This window comes from Poecilia reticulata, chromosome 7 (genome assembly GCF_904066995.2).
Source record: "Poecilia reticulata chromosome 7, P_reticulata-male-v2, whole genome shotgun sequence".
In the NCBI taxonomy this organism is placed as follows: domain Eukaryota; kingdom Metazoa; phylum Chordata; class Actinopteri; order Cyprinodontiformes; family Poeciliidae; genus Poecilia; species Poecilia reticulata.
Window position 1 is genome coordinate 30265472 of NC_088836.1, and position 21224 is coordinate 30286695.

General features: G+C 39.1%; 1 protein-coding gene and 1 pseudogene across 1 annotated transcript in view; both read right to left on the minus strand.

Annotated features, from left to right (window-relative positions):
- Window positions 1–10758: 10758 nt before the first annotated feature.
- On the minus strand, window positions 10759–14789 carry LOC145552125 (tumor necrosis factor receptor superfamily member 14-like; annotated as a pseudogene).
- A 5083-nt stretch (window positions 14790–19872) lies between these two features.
- LOC103467969 (tumor necrosis factor receptor superfamily member 14-like) overlaps window positions 19873–21224 on the minus strand; it is a 4304-nt gene continuing 2952 nt past the window's right edge. The window contains 1 exon segment of the mRNA XM_081608522.1: window positions 19873–19969. Within this exon segment, the coding sequence (XP_081464648.1) occupies window positions 19873–19969 (97 nt within the window).

Genomic DNA, 21224 nt, shown 5'->3' on the forward strand with positions numbered 1-21224 from the left:
GACAAATATATAAAAGAAGATGGAAAGGTATATAAAGAAAGAATATGCTGAGTATTTACAAGTATATACAGATGTTTCTAAAATGATAAATGATAAAATTGGAATAGCATTTATAATTCCGGACTTAAGTATTATGAAAAATAAAAGAGTAACAGATAGATTGACCGTTTACACAGGTGAGCTAATGGCTATATTAATGGCTCTAGAATAGAGTGAGGAAACAAGAAAGAAGGAAATATTGATTTGTTCAGATTCAAGTAGTGCATTAATAAGTATTTTAGAACAGATTTAAGAAACAAGACGTCATATTGGATATTAATCAATTTTTAGGATTAAAAAATATGGATCCCGGGTTAAGTTAATTTGGATTCCTGCTCATATTGGAATAGTAGGAAATGAGTTGGCGGATAAATTTGCTAAGAGTGCAGCAAATGAGGTTAAAAGTATAAGTAAAATACAGAAATGGCAGGAACTATGGGATAGAGAAGAAAAGGCAAGATTTTATTATAGCATTCAAAAAAAGTAGGGGAATGTAGGGAAAGTAATAGGAATAAAAAAGAAGAGGATGTTGTATCAAGATTAAGGTTTGTACTTTCATAGTACTAAATAGTACTATGAAAATAATTAACAAACATAGTACAGGTTTGTGTAGTTACTGTGGAGAGTCAGAAACAATGCAGCATATTTTTCTAGAATGTAATAAGTATAGTCGGGAAAGAGAGGTGTTAATCAGAGAGTTAAATAGAAATAAAAATAAATTAGATATTAAACATTTGCTGCAAAAAGTCATCTGAGGATATAGTATTTAAAAGCATTTTTAGTTTTCTTAGGAAGTCAGGTATTATGGGAAGATTATAGAGGTAGAACATCAAATCTATACTCCAGTCTGGAAGGTGGCAGTAATGCACCTATAAGTTGTTTGCCAACCGCCATAAAACAAGTAGAAGAAGAAGAAGAAGGTGTGGGATCCAGCACATATTGGAATAGAAGGAAACAAGAGGGCAGATAAAATGGCAAAGAGGGCAATTAAAAATCCTATTTGATTTACAGTTAAAATAAGTAAATCTGAAGGAAAGAGTATTGTTAAAGAGAAACTGATGAAAGTATGGCAAAAAAGTGGGATAAAGATAAAACAGGAAGATGGTTTTATAAAATTCTGAGGATTGTAGGAGAAAGGAGAAATGGAAGAAGAAATAGAAAGGAGGAAAGAGTGATAACAAGGTTAAGATTTGGACATAAAGGACTTGATTATACACTTTTTAAAATTCAAAAACATAAAACTGGCAAATGTGATTACTGTGATAAATATGAAACCATAGAGCATGTTATATGAGAATGCCATAAATATGAAAAAGAGAGAAGATATATGAAGAGAGAGTTTGAAAGTATTAAGGAAAAGGTTAATGTATTAGATATTAGGAAGAGTTTAGGGAGTAAACTTATGCAAATAATTATTTGATTTCTAAAGAAAACTAAATTATTTCATAGAATTTAATTATACTAAGTGTGTTTGTGAGTGAAGGCATGATATACAAAGTTGTGCACAAGTATGTGTTTTTACGTGTGAATGTGTGAATGTGTGAATGTTTTTTTGGTTGGGTAAGAAAATCCTGCCTAAGATCAATAGTTGTTAAAAATCAGTAGCTGTTAAAAATCGGTATCTCTTAAAGATCAGTAGCACTGCTGGCGGACGTTTAGTGAATCATGGAGCAGAAAACTGACGTCTCTCCACATCCGTTGGGTGGCACAAGAACCAGTGTCAGCTAAGCGAACCGATTCCCCAGAACCAGGATCAGCTTAGTGACCCGATTCTCTGGAACCAGCATCAGCTAAGCGACCCGATTCCCTAGAACCAGGATCAGCTTAGCGACCTGATTCTCTGGAACCAGCATCAGCTAAGCGACCCGATTCCCTAGAACCAGGATCAGCTTAGCGACCTGATTCTCTGGAACCAGCATCAGCTAAGCGACCCGATTCCCTAGAACCAGGATCAGCTTAGCGACCTGATTCTCTGGAACCAGCATCAGCTAAGCGACCCGATTCCCTAGAACCAGGATCAGCTTAGCGACCTGATTCTCTGGAACCAGCATCAGCTAAGCGACCTGATTCCCTAGAACCAGGATCAGCTTAGTGGCCCGATTCCCTAGAACCAGGATCAGCTAAGTGACCTGATTCTCTGGAATCAGTATCAGCTAAGTGACCTGATTCCCTAGAACCAGGATCAGCTTAGTGACCTGATTCCCTAGAACCAAGATCAGCTTAGTGACCTTATTCTCTGGAATCAGTATCAGCTAAGCGACCTGATTCCCTAGAACCAGGATCAGCTAAGCGACCCGTTTCTCTGGAATCAGCATCAGCAAAGTGACCTGTTTCTCTGGAACCAGTTTCAGCAAGGTGGCCAGTTTAACCAGAACAACCCGAGGGATACCAGCATGGATTTAGTGCATCCATTCTGGTATCCAGTACCTCAGAGTACCTGTTCGGTACATGGTTCTGAAAACTGTACCTACCTTTTTGCAGACCTTTCCGAGAGCTGAATCTGGTCCCTGGATCTCCTGGTGCTCCTCAGACGGCTGTCGAGTCAATCTTTCCCTCAGCCCAACACTTTCAGACATTAAAGTCTTGTTTTGCTGTCTAAGGTAGTAAATTTCCTCACAGTCTCTGATATACTGGCTCCGGATATCGCCCAACTCCTCTGAAAGACTCTGCAGGTCTTCGGATCGCCTTTGAGTGCACAGATATGCCCTTTTCAAATTCTTCCGAAGCCTCATGAGTCTGTTTTTCAGAGCCAGTCGAGCTTCTTCCAGGTAACGCACTTCAGCTCTCATGTCCTCATGTCTGAGCTGTGTTCTTTCCAGCTCTACACGAAAACACATGATTTGAGCTCTTAGTGCATCGTTCTCACTTGCTAACATGTCACAGTTAGCTCGTAAGACCGATTGCCTGGATCTCCTACCAGGTTTGGAGCACTCGATGGTCCGTCGGAGATCCTCCACCAACTGCCGGAGTTCGTTGTTTTCCATCTCCAATTCATCGGGGTCGTGGGCTCAGAACTTCGGTCCGTTGACAGGCTAGACTGATCTTCATCCCTACATCGATAACAGCCACTGTATGCCATGTTTTAAATGAATTTGTGTTTTATGAAAACAGAATAAATCAGCAGGACTTCCAACTTTGTTCGCTTGTAGAACAAATGATTTGATCTGGAATTTTGGAATAAAGAGAGTGATGTCAGTGATGTCACAGACAATGAGTGACATCACTGTCAAGAGAATGAGTGACATCACTGGTTCAGGTCAAAGCCAGTAGAAGCCTGTTTTGTGTGGGTGTGTATCCTGTATTTGATGCATTGTGGGGACTATTTTTCTGGAACATATTACATTGTGGGACTCACTGCTCCCAAAGAAGAAACGCTGTTTTTGGGTTTGGGGTAAGGTTTAGGTCCAAGGTGTGAATTAAGTTTTGGTCAGAGTTAGGGTGAATGGAAGTCAATGGAAAGTCCCCGCAAAGATAGCGAGACAAAAGTGTGTGTATGTGTGTGTGTGTGTGTGTGTGTGCGTGTGCATGTTTGTGTAAGTGTGAGTGAATCCCTGCATTGAGCAGCCAGAAGTAGACTGTAAGGAAATCAATGTTCCTCTACCAGAGCTGTCTCCTCGACAGTAGAGGGACTGTCCTGTTTCCTGCACCCCAGAGGGAGAGGGTGTGTGCGTGGGCGTGTGTGTGTGTGTGTGTGTGTGTGTGTGTGTGTGTGTGTGTGTGTGTGTGTGTGTGTGTGTGTGGTGGCGGGGGGGGGGGTGCGTGTGTGTACTTTGGCTGCTTTCTCACTTTTAGTCCAGCAGTTGAACATTTTTAGTGGTGTGATGCACTAAAACAGTTGTCCGCAAACTATGGCCCGCGGGCCGGATCCGGCCCGCCTCCACATTTGGTCCGGCCCCTTGAACAATACCAGAGAGCATTTAGATTTTTTTCATTTACCGTATTTTCCGGACTACAAGCCGTTTATATGTGGATTTTTCTTCAACAACCAGGGGCACTTTAGCAGGAAGTGAATCATTGGAAGTCTCGGTTACTTGCGCGCCAACATTGTGCCCACAAACAGCAAAATTGTCATGATCCGTCTTACTGTGTGTTTATTTTTGAGTTTTTTCTGTGTGGTCCTGTTCCCTGTGAATCTATCTCTGCGTCTTTCCCATTGATTGTTTCCCAGGTGTGTCTCGTTCCCTTGATTACCCCTGTGTGTATTAAGTCCCACCTGTTGTCTGTGTTCTTCGTCAGATCCTTGTCTACTGTCTAACGTCGCACGTCTACGTCGTTGTCTAGTATAGTTGTCTGCCGGCACAGTAGAACTGTGAAGTCCTGTGTCGGCATAAGCTCGTCTTGTCAGTCTCTGTTGTCAGTTGCTAACGGTATTAGGTGTTCCCTAATTCTCCGCCGTGCTGCCTGTTCTGGACTGTGAGCTTCATCAATAAATTCATCATTTCATCTACATCCTGGGTCCTGCGTCTCTCCTCACCACCAACCACCCCACTTCGCAACAAAAATGAGTAAGAAACAGATCAGATGTCTTTGGAAAGTTTTTTTGCAAAGGGGAAAAGGCCCAGAAAAGAGACAGGAGAATGGATTTATCCCGGACCGGTTGGTGACTCCCACATTATAAACCCGCTCTACGTAACATGCGGCGACCGGCTGCTAATGAGGCAATGAAGCTTCAAGCTACTTCACCACGTAGAGACCAAGCAGGCTGTGGATATAAGCAACACTTCGGGTGTTATTGTCTCCCATCACTCCCAGATGGAACCGTCTCGTTGCAGAGACACAAGCTCAGGGCTCCCGTTACTCAGTATCGTGAGTTAAAATATTCACGAAAGTAAAATGTTCGTTTTTGTGGTGCTTCTGTATATTATTTTGAAGGGATATATAAACGTTACCATAGCGACCAGAGTCAGAGCGCTTGGGCTGTGGTCGACAGAAGAGGAGTAGAGCTTGTGAGTCTTAAGTCTGGTTTAGACGGAACAATTTAAGAATTGTCGGCTGATTCTCCAAACCTCTGTGACCACCGAGCTGATAAAAGTACTGGTTCGATCGGTTCGTGTTCAGCTACATGGCACGAACATCCCGATTCCAGAGGATAATCCAGTAAAACCCCCAACATAGCGGGAATTTAGAATAACCAAACACGGATGACCATGTAGAAGCAATAGTGATAGTTTGTGGATTCATTTTAAGAGATAAAAGATGTAACAAAAATAAAAGGCGGTGGATAAAAGACGATTGGAGCAGCCGCTCTATTTGCTGCATTATGATTTGGAGGCGAACATGTTTTTTCATAGTTAACATTTTTAACTGATGTCTGTTACTACCCAATAATAAGTCCCGCCTACTCCTCACAACTCTTAGGACTCACTACTGCCTAGTTCTCTGTCTAACAAGTCCGGAAAATCCCCAAAACTTGGGTCTTACCCTAGCGATAGTTTGTGGAGAATTATCTATTTAAACTGGGGTCGGAAAGGACTCGTCTAGCTCTAACTACCTTCAATCCAGAAGTTATGACCCTTTACAGTTGAGGAACAATCAGCTGAGTAGCCCTCACAGCTGCATAACCCCTTCAACCACTCCTGTTAACGGTAGCTCCTCTCCTAATGTAACGGCACTTGTTAACGGCTAGATTAGGTTCAGTGACTTAGATTTAAGCCCCAGGGTCATTAGTTTAACGCTCTCCAGATGAATACACAAACCCACCCTATCTTAAGTATCATGTATGTTGACTTTACCATAATCAGGAGAACCGACAATAATTAAGACTGACACAATTAAACTCGTTGTTCACAATTCTCATTGGAATTTTAGAATATAGTTTTATTAAGCAAGCTTTAGCAGGGGCATATAACAGGCAGGTTAATTTCCCAAAAGTTACAAAGTAAGTAATTATATAACAGATTCAAATATATATATCATCCACACCCTATCCTTATTTTTGTCCCTAACCTGTGTCACTAAGTTCACTAAGCGAGGCTTTGGGGGAAGCAGGTCAACTCATACCCGATGGTTCTTGTTCTCGGCAGCTGTAATCTTTAGATGCCCTTGGTCAGAGTCTTTGTCCAGCCGGAGCAAAGTCCCCTTTCTGAAGAGAAGCGGAGCAGAGCGGTTCGTTGTCTTTCGAACGTGCAGAATCTTTGTCATTAAATGACCTCCGTCTCTTCTCCAAGTCGGCTGCGGCAGGGTTGAGAGCGTTGGGTAGAGGCAGAGGAGTTGGTCGGATCTGGAACCAGGGTTGGTGGCTGGTGGAACTTCTTGGCGGCGTGAAGTCTTTGAGCTTTTTCCTCGGTCCCGGGGTTTAGTCCTCCGCTGGTCTTTAGCCTGCTTCCTCTTGTTGGCTCCTCTTCTGCGCCGGGGACGAAGAACCCCGTTTCTGCCTTGTGTTTCAGCTTTTAAGCTCTCAACTCAGGGCGGTCCACTGGGCAGGGCTGCATTACTTCAGCGCCTGCTCACTGCGGCAGGGCTGCATTACCTCAGCACCTGCTTACTGCGGCACTGTCTGCGGAAAGCCCCAATCTTCCCCAAGCCTCTGATGACTCATTTCTGCCTCCTTACCTCATCGAGGCACTTCCCTTGTTTTTCGTTGACCATCTGTTTCTGATTCTGCCCCACCCTCGCTCAGCATACAGTGACTCATCTTGAGTTTTATTCTCCTCACAAAACATAATCAACATTTTACTTCATGATCTCCCTTCCTTACACATTATTCTTAATCTTTAATAATCATTGATTAACATGCCACAATCGTGTTATTCAACCCTTATTTTCCACAATGCATTATAACACTCAACTGATTAAAGGTACAGAACATATATATTTGATTACATATTACAGACATTCCTTCATTGGCATATGTATGGTTATTTCAACCTGTTACAAACCATAATCATTGTTAAATCATCATACAATGTTTACTATTATCTCTCGGGCCTTTAACCCGTTTCTGCGTGTACCTAGACAGATCTCACATGCTTATACCAGATTTCACGACACTGAATAAACATAATAATGACCTTTAGATTTAATAATAAACATTTCCACATATCATCTTTGATATCCACCGGACTCTCAGTTATGCGATATGTTAGCTGTTTGGGATTCCCCTCTGTTCTGACGTCACCGCACTTTTTGATTGGCTACCTGTCACATTCAACAAGTTGTATTCTCGTTCCCAGTCAGGGAAAACCCCACAGGCTGTGATAAAAAGGCCAAGACAACCCAAATAGGGCATATTCAGTATTTAGTGGGAACACTAAATACTGAATATTTAGTGTTCAGTATTTAACACTAGACTCTAGTTGGGATGACCAAACTAGAGTCTGGCCTTATCTGACTGTTCATCCCCCTCCCCGTCTCCCGGGCCGCAACAAAATTTCCAAGTCTTGACGGTCCGCGGTAATGGACAGGTTGGGGACCACTAATTTAGCACATGCTAGTAACAGACACGAATGATCAGCACTTTTACTGTTACAGTTACCGTTCGGAAACTACCGCAATCAGTTCTGTTAAATCTAATCTTGGCAACTTTTTCTTTTTCAACCATAATAATATGATATTTAATTGACCTGTTATGACTCAAATTTTGGGTGTCTGCTCCCCTCTGCTGCTGCTGAGGGGGGCGGAAAACCTGGAGTGGCAGAGATATCTGCGGCTTATATGTGTATGTTGGTTAAAAAAAAACTAAAAAAAAAAGTTTGGGGTTGTGGCTTATAGTCCGGAAAATACAGACTATAATCTTTCCTGGATTTTTCTGTGAAGAACCCAGAGAGGGTTATTTGGTTATTATTTATTTATTTCCTGACTTGTTCTGTGAAGGACCCAGAGAGAGTTATTTGATTGTGCTTTCTGGAAAACAATATATTCTTACATTTAGGCACTCCTGCAATCGTCACACTTTTTCTGTTACAAACTGACTCCGGCCCCCCACCAGAGAAGGAAAAAGTTATGTGGCCCTCACAGAAAAAAGTTTGGGGACCCCTGCTTTAGAGGATCACGTTACATTGTTTAGCCAATCAGAGCTGCGGAGGAGCCCTGATTGAAGGAGTTCCACTCTCAGTATGGATTTTAACTTGTCTTTAATTACTAAAGCAAAACTCAGTTTTTACCAAATTCTGTAGTTTTGGGTGTACTTCTAAATCTGCTCCTTAGTCGCATCTTTTCGGGGTTGTTACTGCCTCTAGTGGCGTGGGGGTGGTAACACAACTAATATAATTACATTACTAAATCAGAATACCGCAAAGTATTTATTATTTATTATTAATTTTTCATTCTCTTAAGAATGTAGAGCTAATTAAATTATCTAAAAAAGACATTAAAGTGGTTCCAGTTTCTCTCAATGGCCAACCTGTTGAAACTGTGGCACATTTTAAATACCTTGGGTCGTTCCTGGACAGTCAGCTCAACTTTGCTGAAAACACTGATTATATTTTGAAGAACTGTTCTCAGAGACTCTACCTTTAAGAAGACTTGGTGATCGTGGGGTGACCCAACTAGAGTCTAGTCTAGTATAGTCTAGCTGGGTCACCCCTATGTCTTGAATTTGGGGGAAAAATAATATTTTATTTATCACTTCAGAAGGGTTCAGTGAATGCGCATATGAAACTGGTGGGTTCAGTACCTCAAAAAAGGTTAAGAACCACTGGTCTAGACATAGTAATTGGAGGCCCAGACAGTAGCATGTTGTGTGTGAATGGAAATGGTTATGGGGATGTACTGACAATCTGACAGTTGTGTTATTATGTATTGTTGAGACCGGAATAATTCTACCTGTTGCTCGTTGTCACCTCTTGCCTCCCCCATCCATTATTCTTAATATTTTTTCTGATTAGTTTTCTACTACTTTGGTTATAATCAGGGTTGAAAGTAGTTTTAAATTCTTGGGGGTACTATGACAAAAAAAAACATATATATTTAAAAGCTGGTAGCTCTTGAACAAACAAACTTAGAATAGAAAGAAAAGATTTCTGACAAGCGCAAATAAGTTTGTTTTGCAAAAAAGAGTTAACTTCATGAGTCAAAAATGTGTGATTTAATTTTTTTTAAGCAAAACTCAGTAGGCTTTTCTCATGGTGACATGCATTAACAATTCAATATTTGCTTTTGTTTTTTTTCTGCAGTTCCACGTTAAAGTTTGATGCAGCTCTGCTTTCCTGAATGGATCGTCTTCATCTCCACTGCAAAAAACAGGCAGCTCTTTTTTATAGATTACAGTCACTAAAAGGTTGCATTGTGCCCTTGTTTATATTTTTAATAGTGTAATTCTGTAAAGACAAAATATGTCTGGTGGTTCAGCTCTGATTTACATATCCTGCTAAATTGCGGGTTTGAATATTGCAATACTTTCCTATAACAAAATAGACCTGCAGAAAGAAATTACTAATGAAATATCTTACATATGCATAGTTTTATGCTCTATATGGAGATGTTCATTAGCTTTGATTGTATATCTCACATTTTTGTAATTTATCATTGTTTATTAAACTTTGAAAGCTGAGAGGCTTTGTTAATAATCTGTCCTAGAATGCGGTTAGATGTGCCCTTTTTTGTTGTTGAGCACCTGCCCCTTTAGTGGTCTCTGCACGGCCCTGGATTCTTTAATAAAGTTACTAACGTTTTAAGCCAGTCAGAGGACGTGCTGGTCTCAGCCTCCTGGCTGTGTTCAGTTTGTCTCTTAATGCCGAGATTGACTCAACCTTCCGCGATCGACATATCGCACCGCTGCTCTAGCAAAGCACGAACAGTTCAGAAACAATATGAAATGGGAAACAAGTTATTTATTAACTGATTAAGTTGTGTTTTAGATTGTTCTTGAAAAACGAATCAGTCACGGCTAATTAGTGGGTGCTCTCACGGCTGCACAGTGAATCCATTGATTCTTTACAGCAGACAGCCGCTCCTCTCTTGCAGGTAACGCGTACCCCCTCTAAATCTTTTAGGGGTACGCAGTACCCTGCCGTACCCCTTTACTTTCACCCCTGGTTATAATGAACTAAAACAGTTTTGAGATTACTATATGACTTATGCACTTAAGAATGTGATCTTTTAAAAAAAACTGCAAATTTCAATCAAACCATGATTTAATGCTAAAAAAAAAAATCTAATTACCGTACTGATTTAGTTAAATATTGATTAACCCATGAGTCTAAATTGTTAAAGTCAGGACTTTTCTCAGCAGAAGAGTGCTGCAGCCCTAAGACCTAGGCCGCAGCATCATCCAGCCTAGGGCCTAGCTCACTCAGAGCTTTTTAGCTGGGATCACTTGGAGGTCTATCAACCTTCATCTGGTTCCTCCTCTCTTCCTTCTGTGGGTTAACTACTAGCTGCCTGAGTTAAACTAAGTCCCTCAGACCACCCCCATTAACGGTTGTTCTCTTGTTCAAAACTTGTTCTTAAAGTTTTCTCAGGTTACCTTTCCTGCGACTTGAAAGTCGCAGGAAAGGCATTTGTATATTTTATTGTTTTACTAAGCTATTGTTATAACCTCGCATCAGTTATGTCATGCGAACACCACAATTACACTTATCGGAGAACCTCATAGTGCAACACACACAAGGAATGTCCACCACATGACTGTCTTTGTATGCTTGTTTAATATGGGTAGGAATACAACATTTAGCAATAGCAGAAAATAGATGCAAACATTAAATGAAAGAGACAACTATGTAAAGATACAACTATTGGATTGAAATCAACTTCAATCCAACATCTCTCACCCTATCTCAATCACTGCTTGCACTGGAGAACAATTTGTGAGACGGAGAACTGAAACACAATCTCCAGCTCAGTCCGTTGGTATAGGATCAGTCCCAGTATAGGGAGGTGGACCTGGTTCCCAGGACGAGCTGACCCCGGTAAGCCTGGATGCTGAAAGAGTTCAAATTCAAAGCTGCAGGGGTTGACTCTCAGGGAATTTCCTCAGGTGCCTAACAAACACCACCATATTGATCTTATTGAAGTTCGATTATACAGTTAGGGCTAGATGTTACTTTGTATGATTAATTTTACAGGCAATTTCATGTATTGTTACTGTTAAACCAAAATGTCCAGCACGGGGAAAAGAGAAAACCTAAATTGACGCCTACTCAAACATGCATGACCAGTCTAATATTTCAACATACGTTAAAATCAAAGATTACAAACAAGCAAAATTAAGCTAATATTTCGAACACTATTTTATCTTACAATCACTCGCCCTAAACTGTCTAAACGCAGACTCTCTTGGATTCGAATCCAACTTATACAAAAACAGACCGACCTTTCCAAAAACCCAGTTTGAGTAAATATTCAGTCTCATTTTAAAGCCTTCACAATAACTACAAGACCCACCACCCCATTCGGGATTCCTGTGAATCAGCACATGACAATTTGCATGTCACAATCAGCCCATTACACCAGAAAGAACAAGGCCTCGTTAGTAGCGGTCATCTGATGTATGCCAGGTTGACACAGCAGTCAAACCCTGCATAACGATACTTCCGCTTCATTTGGCTTGAAACTGGGTCAAGTAGCACATCAGTAGTGATGACCTTGGCTGAAGAGTTTCAGTTTCACCTGTTCTTTCTTATCACTGTATAAATAATGTTTCAGCATCCAGTTTGATTCTACCTGGACCCTGAGGAACATTCAATCCACAGTGATAAGACATTTCTATCCTGATTTTTAGCTTGTGATTCTTCCACTGTACAGAGAAAATTAAAAAAAAAAAACAAGCCAATTAGATATTGATGAGACAATCTATAACAGCAGCTCAGGCAAAATCCCATATAATAAGCAGCATTTATTCCATTCACCTGGTATGGTAAATGTTTGATATCGTTGTATGTATATAGCAACAACTACAACTGCAAAAAACACCAGAACACCAATCACAACTCCTAAGATGTTGGAACCATTTTCTCCACATTCAGCATCAGTTGAAGCTGTTCCTGCTTTTATCAGCTGAAGGTTTCTTTTTCACATCTGAAATAATAAAAACATGCATCCAGGTAAATCCTTTGGTAAAACATGCTGCTGTAGTCATGCTGTTTGTAAGAGAATAGCTTACTGTGTGTGTGGCTGACATGTCAACATTGTTCCACTAGAAAATGTTCCACTGGTGCAGCTCAAGCATTCTGTGTCTGTGGAGGCTGTTCCTGTACGAACACAAATCAGCCTAAAATTACTCAGAAGATTATGATCTGATTTTCAGTTCTGACAAACATGTAACTCAGTTTATTCTTTTCAAATGTACAAGAGTCAGAATTTATCTAAAAATCAGAGCATGTATGTGTTGGAGAATGAGACCAACCCATCCTGCTGATGTACTGTCCTGGTTTACAGCTCTTGTGTTTCTGGGTTACAACACATCCTTGTAATGTAGAGTTTGTACAGAATAATCCCTCCTTTGGTTCACAAACTGTGTCTGCTGATCTTCTGCATTGTTGCTTTTCCCTCAGACCAGCTCCTGTGAAAACATTCACATGTATGGAAAAAACTTCCATCAACATGGTGAACCTCAAAACATCTTAAGATAAGTGAGACAGATCAGTTTGTCCAACTGAAAACAGGAGAGATATCTGAATTATTTACATGTGTGTTCAAAATAGTAGCACTCCAACTTTACTAATCAGATAAATCATTATTTCTGTAAAGATATTTCTACATTGTAAATAAATTTGTACCCTGAGTAAAGTGACAAACAAGCAAGCAACAGCCTAACAGTCATGACATGCATCCTGCTGATTCTGTGTAATTAAATCAGTAACTGACAGTAGCATAATGAAAAGGAGCAACAATATGGAGTGAGAAAGATATTTATCTGAAAAATAAAAAAGAAAATTTAAGTAACATTTTTATCACACTGCAGATATTTAGAACTGTTTGTGGTGTTGAAGAAACACATGTCAAACTGGTTTCATCAAACAAAAATAATGATGAAAAAAAACAATAGAAAAGGTTCAAGTTTCAACACAACTGTACCTGAATCACAGGTAGAACATGGAGTGCATCTCCTCAGTCCATTTGGCATGACCATGTAAGTCCTATCTGTACATGGCAGACAGGATGTAGGTCTAATCTCTGTACAGTCGGTTTCAACTCGGTGGCCTGTTGAAAAATAAACCATCTTTTATTGTTAAGAGCAATTTGGGTCCTTTTTCATGATGAGCAAACTTCAGGCAATAAAAGCAGTGCACCTGTAACAACGTTTATATCGGAGACAGTAATTCATCATTAGTTTGAACATACCAGGAGAACACAAAGGACAACACTTTTCCTCTATCTTGTACTCTGTTTGATGGCATGTGAAGGAATAGACTCTGAATTCTGTCATCTGTGAAGAGGAAAAACAATTTTCTAAGAATCGGTACCAGATTTCCATGAGACAGACTAATTTCCCTTCAAGATTGGTTATTATTTGTTTTGCTTTGATTTTTTCCACAGTAATCATATGGTCAGCACCATGAGAAATTATAACAGTCATTTATTTTAGTTTAGCTTCTAATAGAGATCAACCTGTTCTTAGCATTAGTTCCAGTTACTGAGTTTAGCTCAGTTTACCTGTCTGTTATGTAACTCACAACATATTTCATCTCAAGAAACATTACAAGAGTATTTATATCCAGAATAGCTGCAATCAAAACAATAACATTCTAGAAATCCACATTTGATTGCATGCAGATTTCTTCTGTTTTTGGTTTTCTGTCAAAACTAAATGTTTCACATAATAAAATACATTTTGGTAACACTTTATTTGATGGGTGTGCATAAGACTGACATGACACTGTCATAATCATGAAGGAGTCTTTAAGTATGTCTATTACTCTTGTCATGAAGTGTCATTCAGTAAATAATGACATTTTAATGCAAAGTTGCTCTAAAAGTTGCATTGAAAGTACATTAAAAGTGCCAACTTTGCATTAAAGTGTCAATATTTCAAAATAATTCAAAATCTGCACTTTTAATGGACTTTTAAAGCAACTTTACATTAAAAGAGTCATTATCAAACCATGATCCACAGAAGGAGAACTCCTAGAACGGTGATGAACATTCCTAACAGTGCAAATTAAACTAAAATTACTTCAGAGGAATAAACGACTTATCCAGAAGGTCACAGAAAAAACTAGAACAACATCTAAAGCTCTGAAGGCCTCAATTATGGTCAGAGGTCATGGTTGGACAATAAGAAAGAATAGGCAAAGTGGCCTTTACAGGAGAGATCCACTTCCAGAACCACTGCTGAACCAAAACAACATAAAGATCCATCTCACATCTGTTTAAAAAGAAACATCAGATGAACTTCCTTATTAACATCAGCTGTGGCAGTAACTGACCCACAGGGTGGCTACAGACATTGAACTCAGGTGTGATAAACCACAGTTATTGTTAAAAAGGGATGGGGCACAATCACTTTTTCACAAAAGGGCCGTGGGTTTAGATTTTTTTTCTGTATTTATAATAAACACTTTTATGTAATTAGTTTTCTCCTCTGAGAGTAAAACTCCTTGGTAACAATTTTTTATATATTTTGTGTGTAGAAAAGAAAAAAAAAAGGAATTTGTTTTCAAGACATGTCAAACTTAAAAAAAATTGTAAATAAGCCATAGATTTGATTCTGAAGACACTCAAAAGTTTAAATCATTTGGAAATGTGCAATCTTATGAAAACCATTGTTCTAATAAAGTTTCTAATGTAATGCCATAATTTACCAGCAGCATAGATGTTGCTGCCCAACAGATCATTGTCAAAGGCAGAATTAAGTTTCTCTGGAGCACCATCTACTGGAGATGCAGGATGAACCGAGCTGTGACATCAAATGCTGAAAGTCAACATCTGCAAAACAGGAAACACGCACACAAAAGCAGGGCTGCAGAATATTAGGAAAGCATGCAGCATGTGATATTAGTATTGAATGTTGAAGCGATAATATAATTTGCAATAAATAGCTACATATTAGCAATGTCTTTATTTTACACTTCTTTGCAAACATACACACTGAAAAGTTTGCTACGGGAAAAGAAATAAAAGTTCTAAATTTGATGTTTTGGCAAAGAAACTAACCATTAGTGCATTGTTTCTCAAAGACTTTACCAGAACACCTCTGGAAAAACATTTTCTACTGCATTAAACAAAATCAGAAAATATATGATTGGCCTATAAATAAACATATTTAATACCTCCAATTGTATATTACAAGATTTTCAAGTAACAGCAACAATAATATTTTTCTGGTTATTTAGATATGTTTAATCTTGTTTATTACTTTTTGTTTGATGTCATCTGTTAATAGGCTGTGCTGTACAAGTTGTTTATTTTTGTTTTTGCATTTGTTCAAAATATAGTACTTTTGGAAAAAAAAAACACTCCAAGAGACTTCATTATTGGGCTTAAGTGTCCAAATTTGCAATCCGGCTCGAGATGAGTATGTTGCTCTTCAGGCCCTCCACAGCAGCTGTACATATATTTGATCAAAGTATGAAGCTAGGACTCAGTGGTGCCCAAAAATGCTGAGGTCTGGCATGTTTGAGTTCTCTCCCTGGTGGTAGTAACAACCTCCTCAGCCATCATTTGATGCAGGTGTGTTAACCCAAGGAGATAATTAAAACATGCAGGAAGCCCGTCCTTGATGACCAATTTTGGGCACTACTGAGCTAGGTTGAAGTTAGGTTTATAGTTGACGCAATGAAACAGACACAAGAGGCACGTGCCAAACGCAGTGGCATGACTGCTGGGCTAAGTTAGCCTCACGTGCTACTGCGCTATGGAAAAATCCCATGTCGTGGCAGCGTCTGGTCATGTGCTCAAGGAGAACTTTTAAGGCAAACCTTGGTACTTCGAAGCAATAAACAGAAAAATAGCACATTAATCAACACAAATAAATTGTGAGAGGTTTCATGTTTAATTCTGCTTTACTGTTGTGGTAGAAAGTAACTTTTGTTTGTTTAAACACTTTTGCTTTCGTTTCACCCCCAGTTGCAAAACACGAGACAGGTTTCTACTAAACAAGTTAGTCACTTTTAACTAGACTCTAACCAGCAGAACAGCAATTTCATAACTTTTGTTTTAAACTAATCCCTAAACTATATAACAAACCCCGCTCCAAATCAAATTTCATATTTTCAGCCTTCCAAGTTTCTCCACCCAATCCTTCAGAAGGCCAGAGGGAGACTACTGCCTTCGTTTAAAACTATTTATTAAAAACACAGAGACATGATATTAGCTGACTGTTATTTACCTTATGTCTAAGACCACGGTGAAGTTAGTTTGAAGTATAATATTCGTCATCATCAGATATTCTCTCTGTAGTCTTCAACGGTCAGCAATGGTGTCATAAGATCGTTGTTGCTCTTTGGCCCTGTTCCAATACTTGCTCTCTCACCCTCGTTTGCCCCTTGTGTCCTTCAAATGCTAGTTCATGTTGAAGGGTTTGATTGCGTAGTGTGTCCCACATTCTCCACATCCACCCTTCGCACCGCCTATTTGGGTCCTATTTCCTCTGTCAAATAACCCAAGATCATCCATTTCCGCATGATGGATATTTTAGTTTAGCAGTATCAATACCTGGAGTTACCTTTAAACTTAATCATACAAAATAACATCTAGACCCAACAGTAGACTCAAACTTCAATAAAATCAATCAGATTGTTTTCTCTCATGTAAGCTTTGCTTTTAATTCTATTCATTTTTGTTTTTAATCATAAGAATTATAGTCAGGCAGAGAGAGTGCTGCCAAGCCATGAAAGAGGAACTGCAGGCTTCCTGGAAAAAGAGAAGTTTCCAGCTCTCAGATTTATAAAAAATTGTTTAGATTATTCCTTGTTTCAATGCATCAACGTCTTAAAAAATGCTGTGTGAACATTTTGAGTAATGAATAAGACCTAAAGCAAAATATTTATATTTATATTGTTTTTATTGTAGAATGAACAACTGTATTTTGGTTTCAAAGACTTAGAATAATGGATGATTCCTGTTTTCTTTTCAGAATGCCTATAATAACTCAAATTATGATCTTATAAGTATAACTAATAAGTTATGGTTCAATCAATCGATTTTATTTATAAAGCACCCTTCATACTAAAAGCAGCTCAAAGGGCTGTACAGATCAATAAAAACAAACAAAACAAACAATTATCCACCCTGACTCCACATGGAAAACATACAGCTGCATGAAAATGCACAGACTAAGCAGAAACAATTAAATTCAGGAAATACAGTTAAAACATGGGTCTTGAGCTGTGCTTAAAGACAGAAACATTTTGTGCAGCCCTGAAGTTCTCTGGCAGACCGTTCCACAACGGGGTCCATAATTCTGTAAAGAAGCCTCACCATAAATGTGAGTTCTGACTCTTGGAACAGTTAGTAGACCAGTGCAAGAGGACCTCAGGGCCCACAGGAGTTCATAGATAATATCAATCAATCAATCAGCCAAATTTATTTGTATAGCACATTTCAGCAGCAAGGCATTTCAAGTGCTTTACATAATTAAATAAAACAGAAATAATCAGTGAGAAAGAGAGAGATTAAAAAAATAAAATAAAAACAAAAACATTACATCATTAAAATGTCGAAAAGAAAGAAGAAGAAATTAAAACATTAAGACATAAAACATGGAAGACATCAAACTCGCACTCTAACCCTAATTTAGCCATAAGCAACTCTAAACAGGTGGGTTTTAAGTTGAGATTTAAAAGCACCCAGTGTTTCAGCTGTTTTACAGTTTGTGGAGTTTGTTCCAAATCTGTGGTGCATAGAAACTGAATGCTGCTTCTCCTCGTCTGGTTCTGGTTCTGGGGATGCAGAGCAGACCAGAACCAGAAGATCTGAGGGGTCCAGACGGTTGGTACAGTAATAACAGATCTTTAATGTATTGTGGTGCTAAACCGTTCAGAGATTTATAAACTAACATCAGTATTTTAAAGTCTATTCTCTGAGCTACAGGGAGCCAGTGGAGGGACTTTAAAACTGGGGTTATGTGCTCCATCTTCCTGGTTTTAGTGAGAACCCGAGCAGCAGCGTTCTGGATCAGCTGCAGCTGTTTGATTGATTTATTAGTCAGACCTGTGAAGATGCTGTTGCAGTAATCAATGCGGCTAAAGATAAACGCATGGACGAGTTTCTCTAGATCGTGCTGAGACATCAGTCCTCTAATCCTGGAGATGTTCTTCAGGTGATAGAAGGCCGACTTTGTGACTGTCTTAATGTGGCTCTGAAGGTTCAGGTCAGAGTCCATCACTACTCCCAGGTTTCGGGCCTGATCGCTGGTTTTTAGTTGTAATAACTGAAGCTGTGCATTGATTCTAGTTTGCTCATCTTTAGGTCCAAAGATAATAACTTCAGTTTTGTTTCTGTTCAGCTGGAGAAAGTTTTGGCACATCCACACATTGATCTGTTCTAAGCATCTATTCAGTGATTGGATGGGTTCAGAGTCACCTGGTGACATCATGATGTAGAGCTGTGTATCATCCGCATAATTGTGGTAGCTAATCCTATGTCCTGTTATAACCTTAGCCAGTGGGAGAATATAAATATTGAAAAGAAGGGGTCCTAGGATGGAACCTTGGGGTACCCACATGTGACCTTTGACCTCTCTGATGAGAAGTTTCCGATTGAAACAAAGAAATCCATGTTCTTTATGTAAGATTCAAACCAGTTGAGCACTGGACCGGAGAGTCCGACCCAATTCTCCAGTCGATTCAGTAAAATGTCGTGGTCAACAGTGTCGAAAGCTGCACTGAGGTCCAACAGAACCAATATCAGCTCTGCAAGATAAGATTGTCCAAGACCATTAAGACTTTTAAAAAACAATCAAAGATATTAAATTAATTCTGAGACATACTGGGAGCCAGTGCAATGATTTTAAACAGGCCTTCTGATCTTGGTAAGCACACGAGCAGCAGACTTTTATAACCCTACACTAGAGTCACATTCACCCATTAACACTCATGCATTATACACCAACACAGATCGGTAGGCTATTTGGGGATAAGTGCCTTGCCCAAGGGCACATCAACACATAGCAGGAGAAAGCTGGAATCGAACCTACAACCTTCCGATCACAAGACAACTACCCACACAGCCACAGTCGCCCCAAGTAAGGTAAAGGTACTTTTATTTGTATAGCACATTTCAGCAACAAGGGAATACAAAGTGCTTTACATGAATTAAAAAGAAATACAAACAAATAACAAACCAAAGGAAAGAGCAAAAATAGAAAAGAATGTAATATTGATCTAAAGTATGTAAGCTAGGTGCTCCTGTTAGGGTTGCTAGATAAGTGTAAGTAGGTATCCACTGGTCTACTTCCTTTCTGGGTTGGAGGAACAAGAGTCTAAAACGTAATTGCCAAGATAGTTTTCTGGATCTAAGTTTGTTCTAATCCCTGTTCTGTGTGCTAAATAAAATGTAAGTAAGTAAGTATCCTCTGGACTTCTGGGATGCTAGATAAGTATAAGTATTCTCTGGACTTTCTAAGTGTGCTCTAAATTTGTAAAAATAATGAGTACTCCACAGTTTCTAAGTAATAAAACTAAGTGTTCCTGTCCTGGAAGATTTTATTTTTCTGGATTCTAAGTTCGTTCTAATTCCTTTTCCAGAGTAATAGGAGTCTCTCTGGATAATAATCTAAACATTTATCTAAGAAGTGTAATATTCGTGTAAATAGTGAGTACTCTACATTTTCTAAAAAAAAAAAAAAAAGCTAAAGAGTGACTAATCTAATTCCTTTTCTGGGTTAAAGTGAGTACTCCACAGTTTCTAAAATAAAAGGGGAATGGAATAAAAAGAGGAAAGGACACATTAGGGCACATGGCAACATTCAGATGAAACAAAGAGCAAACAAAGACAGAAGTGAAGGCGGTGACATCACAGGGCCATGAAACCCTGTTGCTCAGCCTCCTGGCAGAAGTCCGATAAAGATATTGTTATCAAGGAATGTCCTTGGGAGCGCTGAGCTCCACAGCTGCATGGATAACAAAGGGGTAATGTGGGAAAGAGAGTGTGTTATATATCTTCAAGGAGATTGGAAATATGCAGCCCTTCCAAGGCCACATGGGGAAAGCCAAATCAGATACAGAATGTCTTAGTTCAGGTAGATTACAAATTTCAATCTCCCTAAAGTCTCTCCGATACACCTCAGCTCCCAATCATCCAAGTTAGTTTGTCGTCCCACTGAACCAAAGCTAGCAACTTCTCCTAGATCAATTCCAACTCGCTAGTGAGTTTTAGAGTCCTCAGCTGGATGTGAGTCTCAGCAAGACTAACATCCACTTTAATTGACCAGTAGTTTGTACAGAATGTATGTTTGCCTCCAATTGCAACGATATTGCTAAATCTTGGTATATCTTGGTGTTTACATCGATGGTTCCCTTAAACTGTATGACCAGGTGAGTGAAGTGGTCCAATCTGTTTGATTTTTTTATTTGAGACAATCAGCTAATGTTAAGTCACACCTTCTAGTTAATGTTTCTGAGCAAATCATTCATCTGTTTGCAACATGTAGCTTGAATTATTGCAACTCCTTGTATTTTCTTGAACATGTTTTCTTCTATTTATCGTCTTTAGCGAAATGAGCATATTACCCCAGTGTTGGCTTCCTTTCAGTGGCTCCATGTCTATTAAAATTTTTAATTTGTACTCTTTGTTTTCAAATTATTGCCTGGTTTTTTCACATCTTACCAGTTTTAGTCCCATTTGGCTGACCTTTGGGCTCCATCTGCTGACTTCTCTTCTCCCTTCACTGATAATCCCGGAAAATGACGCAGTTCCTCGTCTGGCCACCAGAGGTCACTCTTCTCCAGCTTTTACTCCAATCTACACGCAAACATTTTTTTTCTCTGCACATGGATGGAAATCAGTTGTTGTGTGAGTGTTAAATAATATTATATAGAGAATCAATTCAACAAAACCATAAATAAGACACAACTCATATGAAATCTGAATTTTCAAATGATTTTTAAAATTTGATTCAAACCGTTTCAAGCAGGAAACTAGAAAAACAATTAGACAATTAGAGCAGGAACAAAACAGCGAGTACTGCACTACTTTTGAATAATGTTAAAAATGTTGCAGGAGACAAGAAGTCTCTGAATTGAACAGGAGAGTCTGGATTTTAAGGCAGCAAGTTTATTACATTTAAATTAGTTTGACATTCATTAGTTTTCAGAGATCAGATAGGAGAATTAAAGAGGAAACAAAAACATAACAGGTCCAGGAAA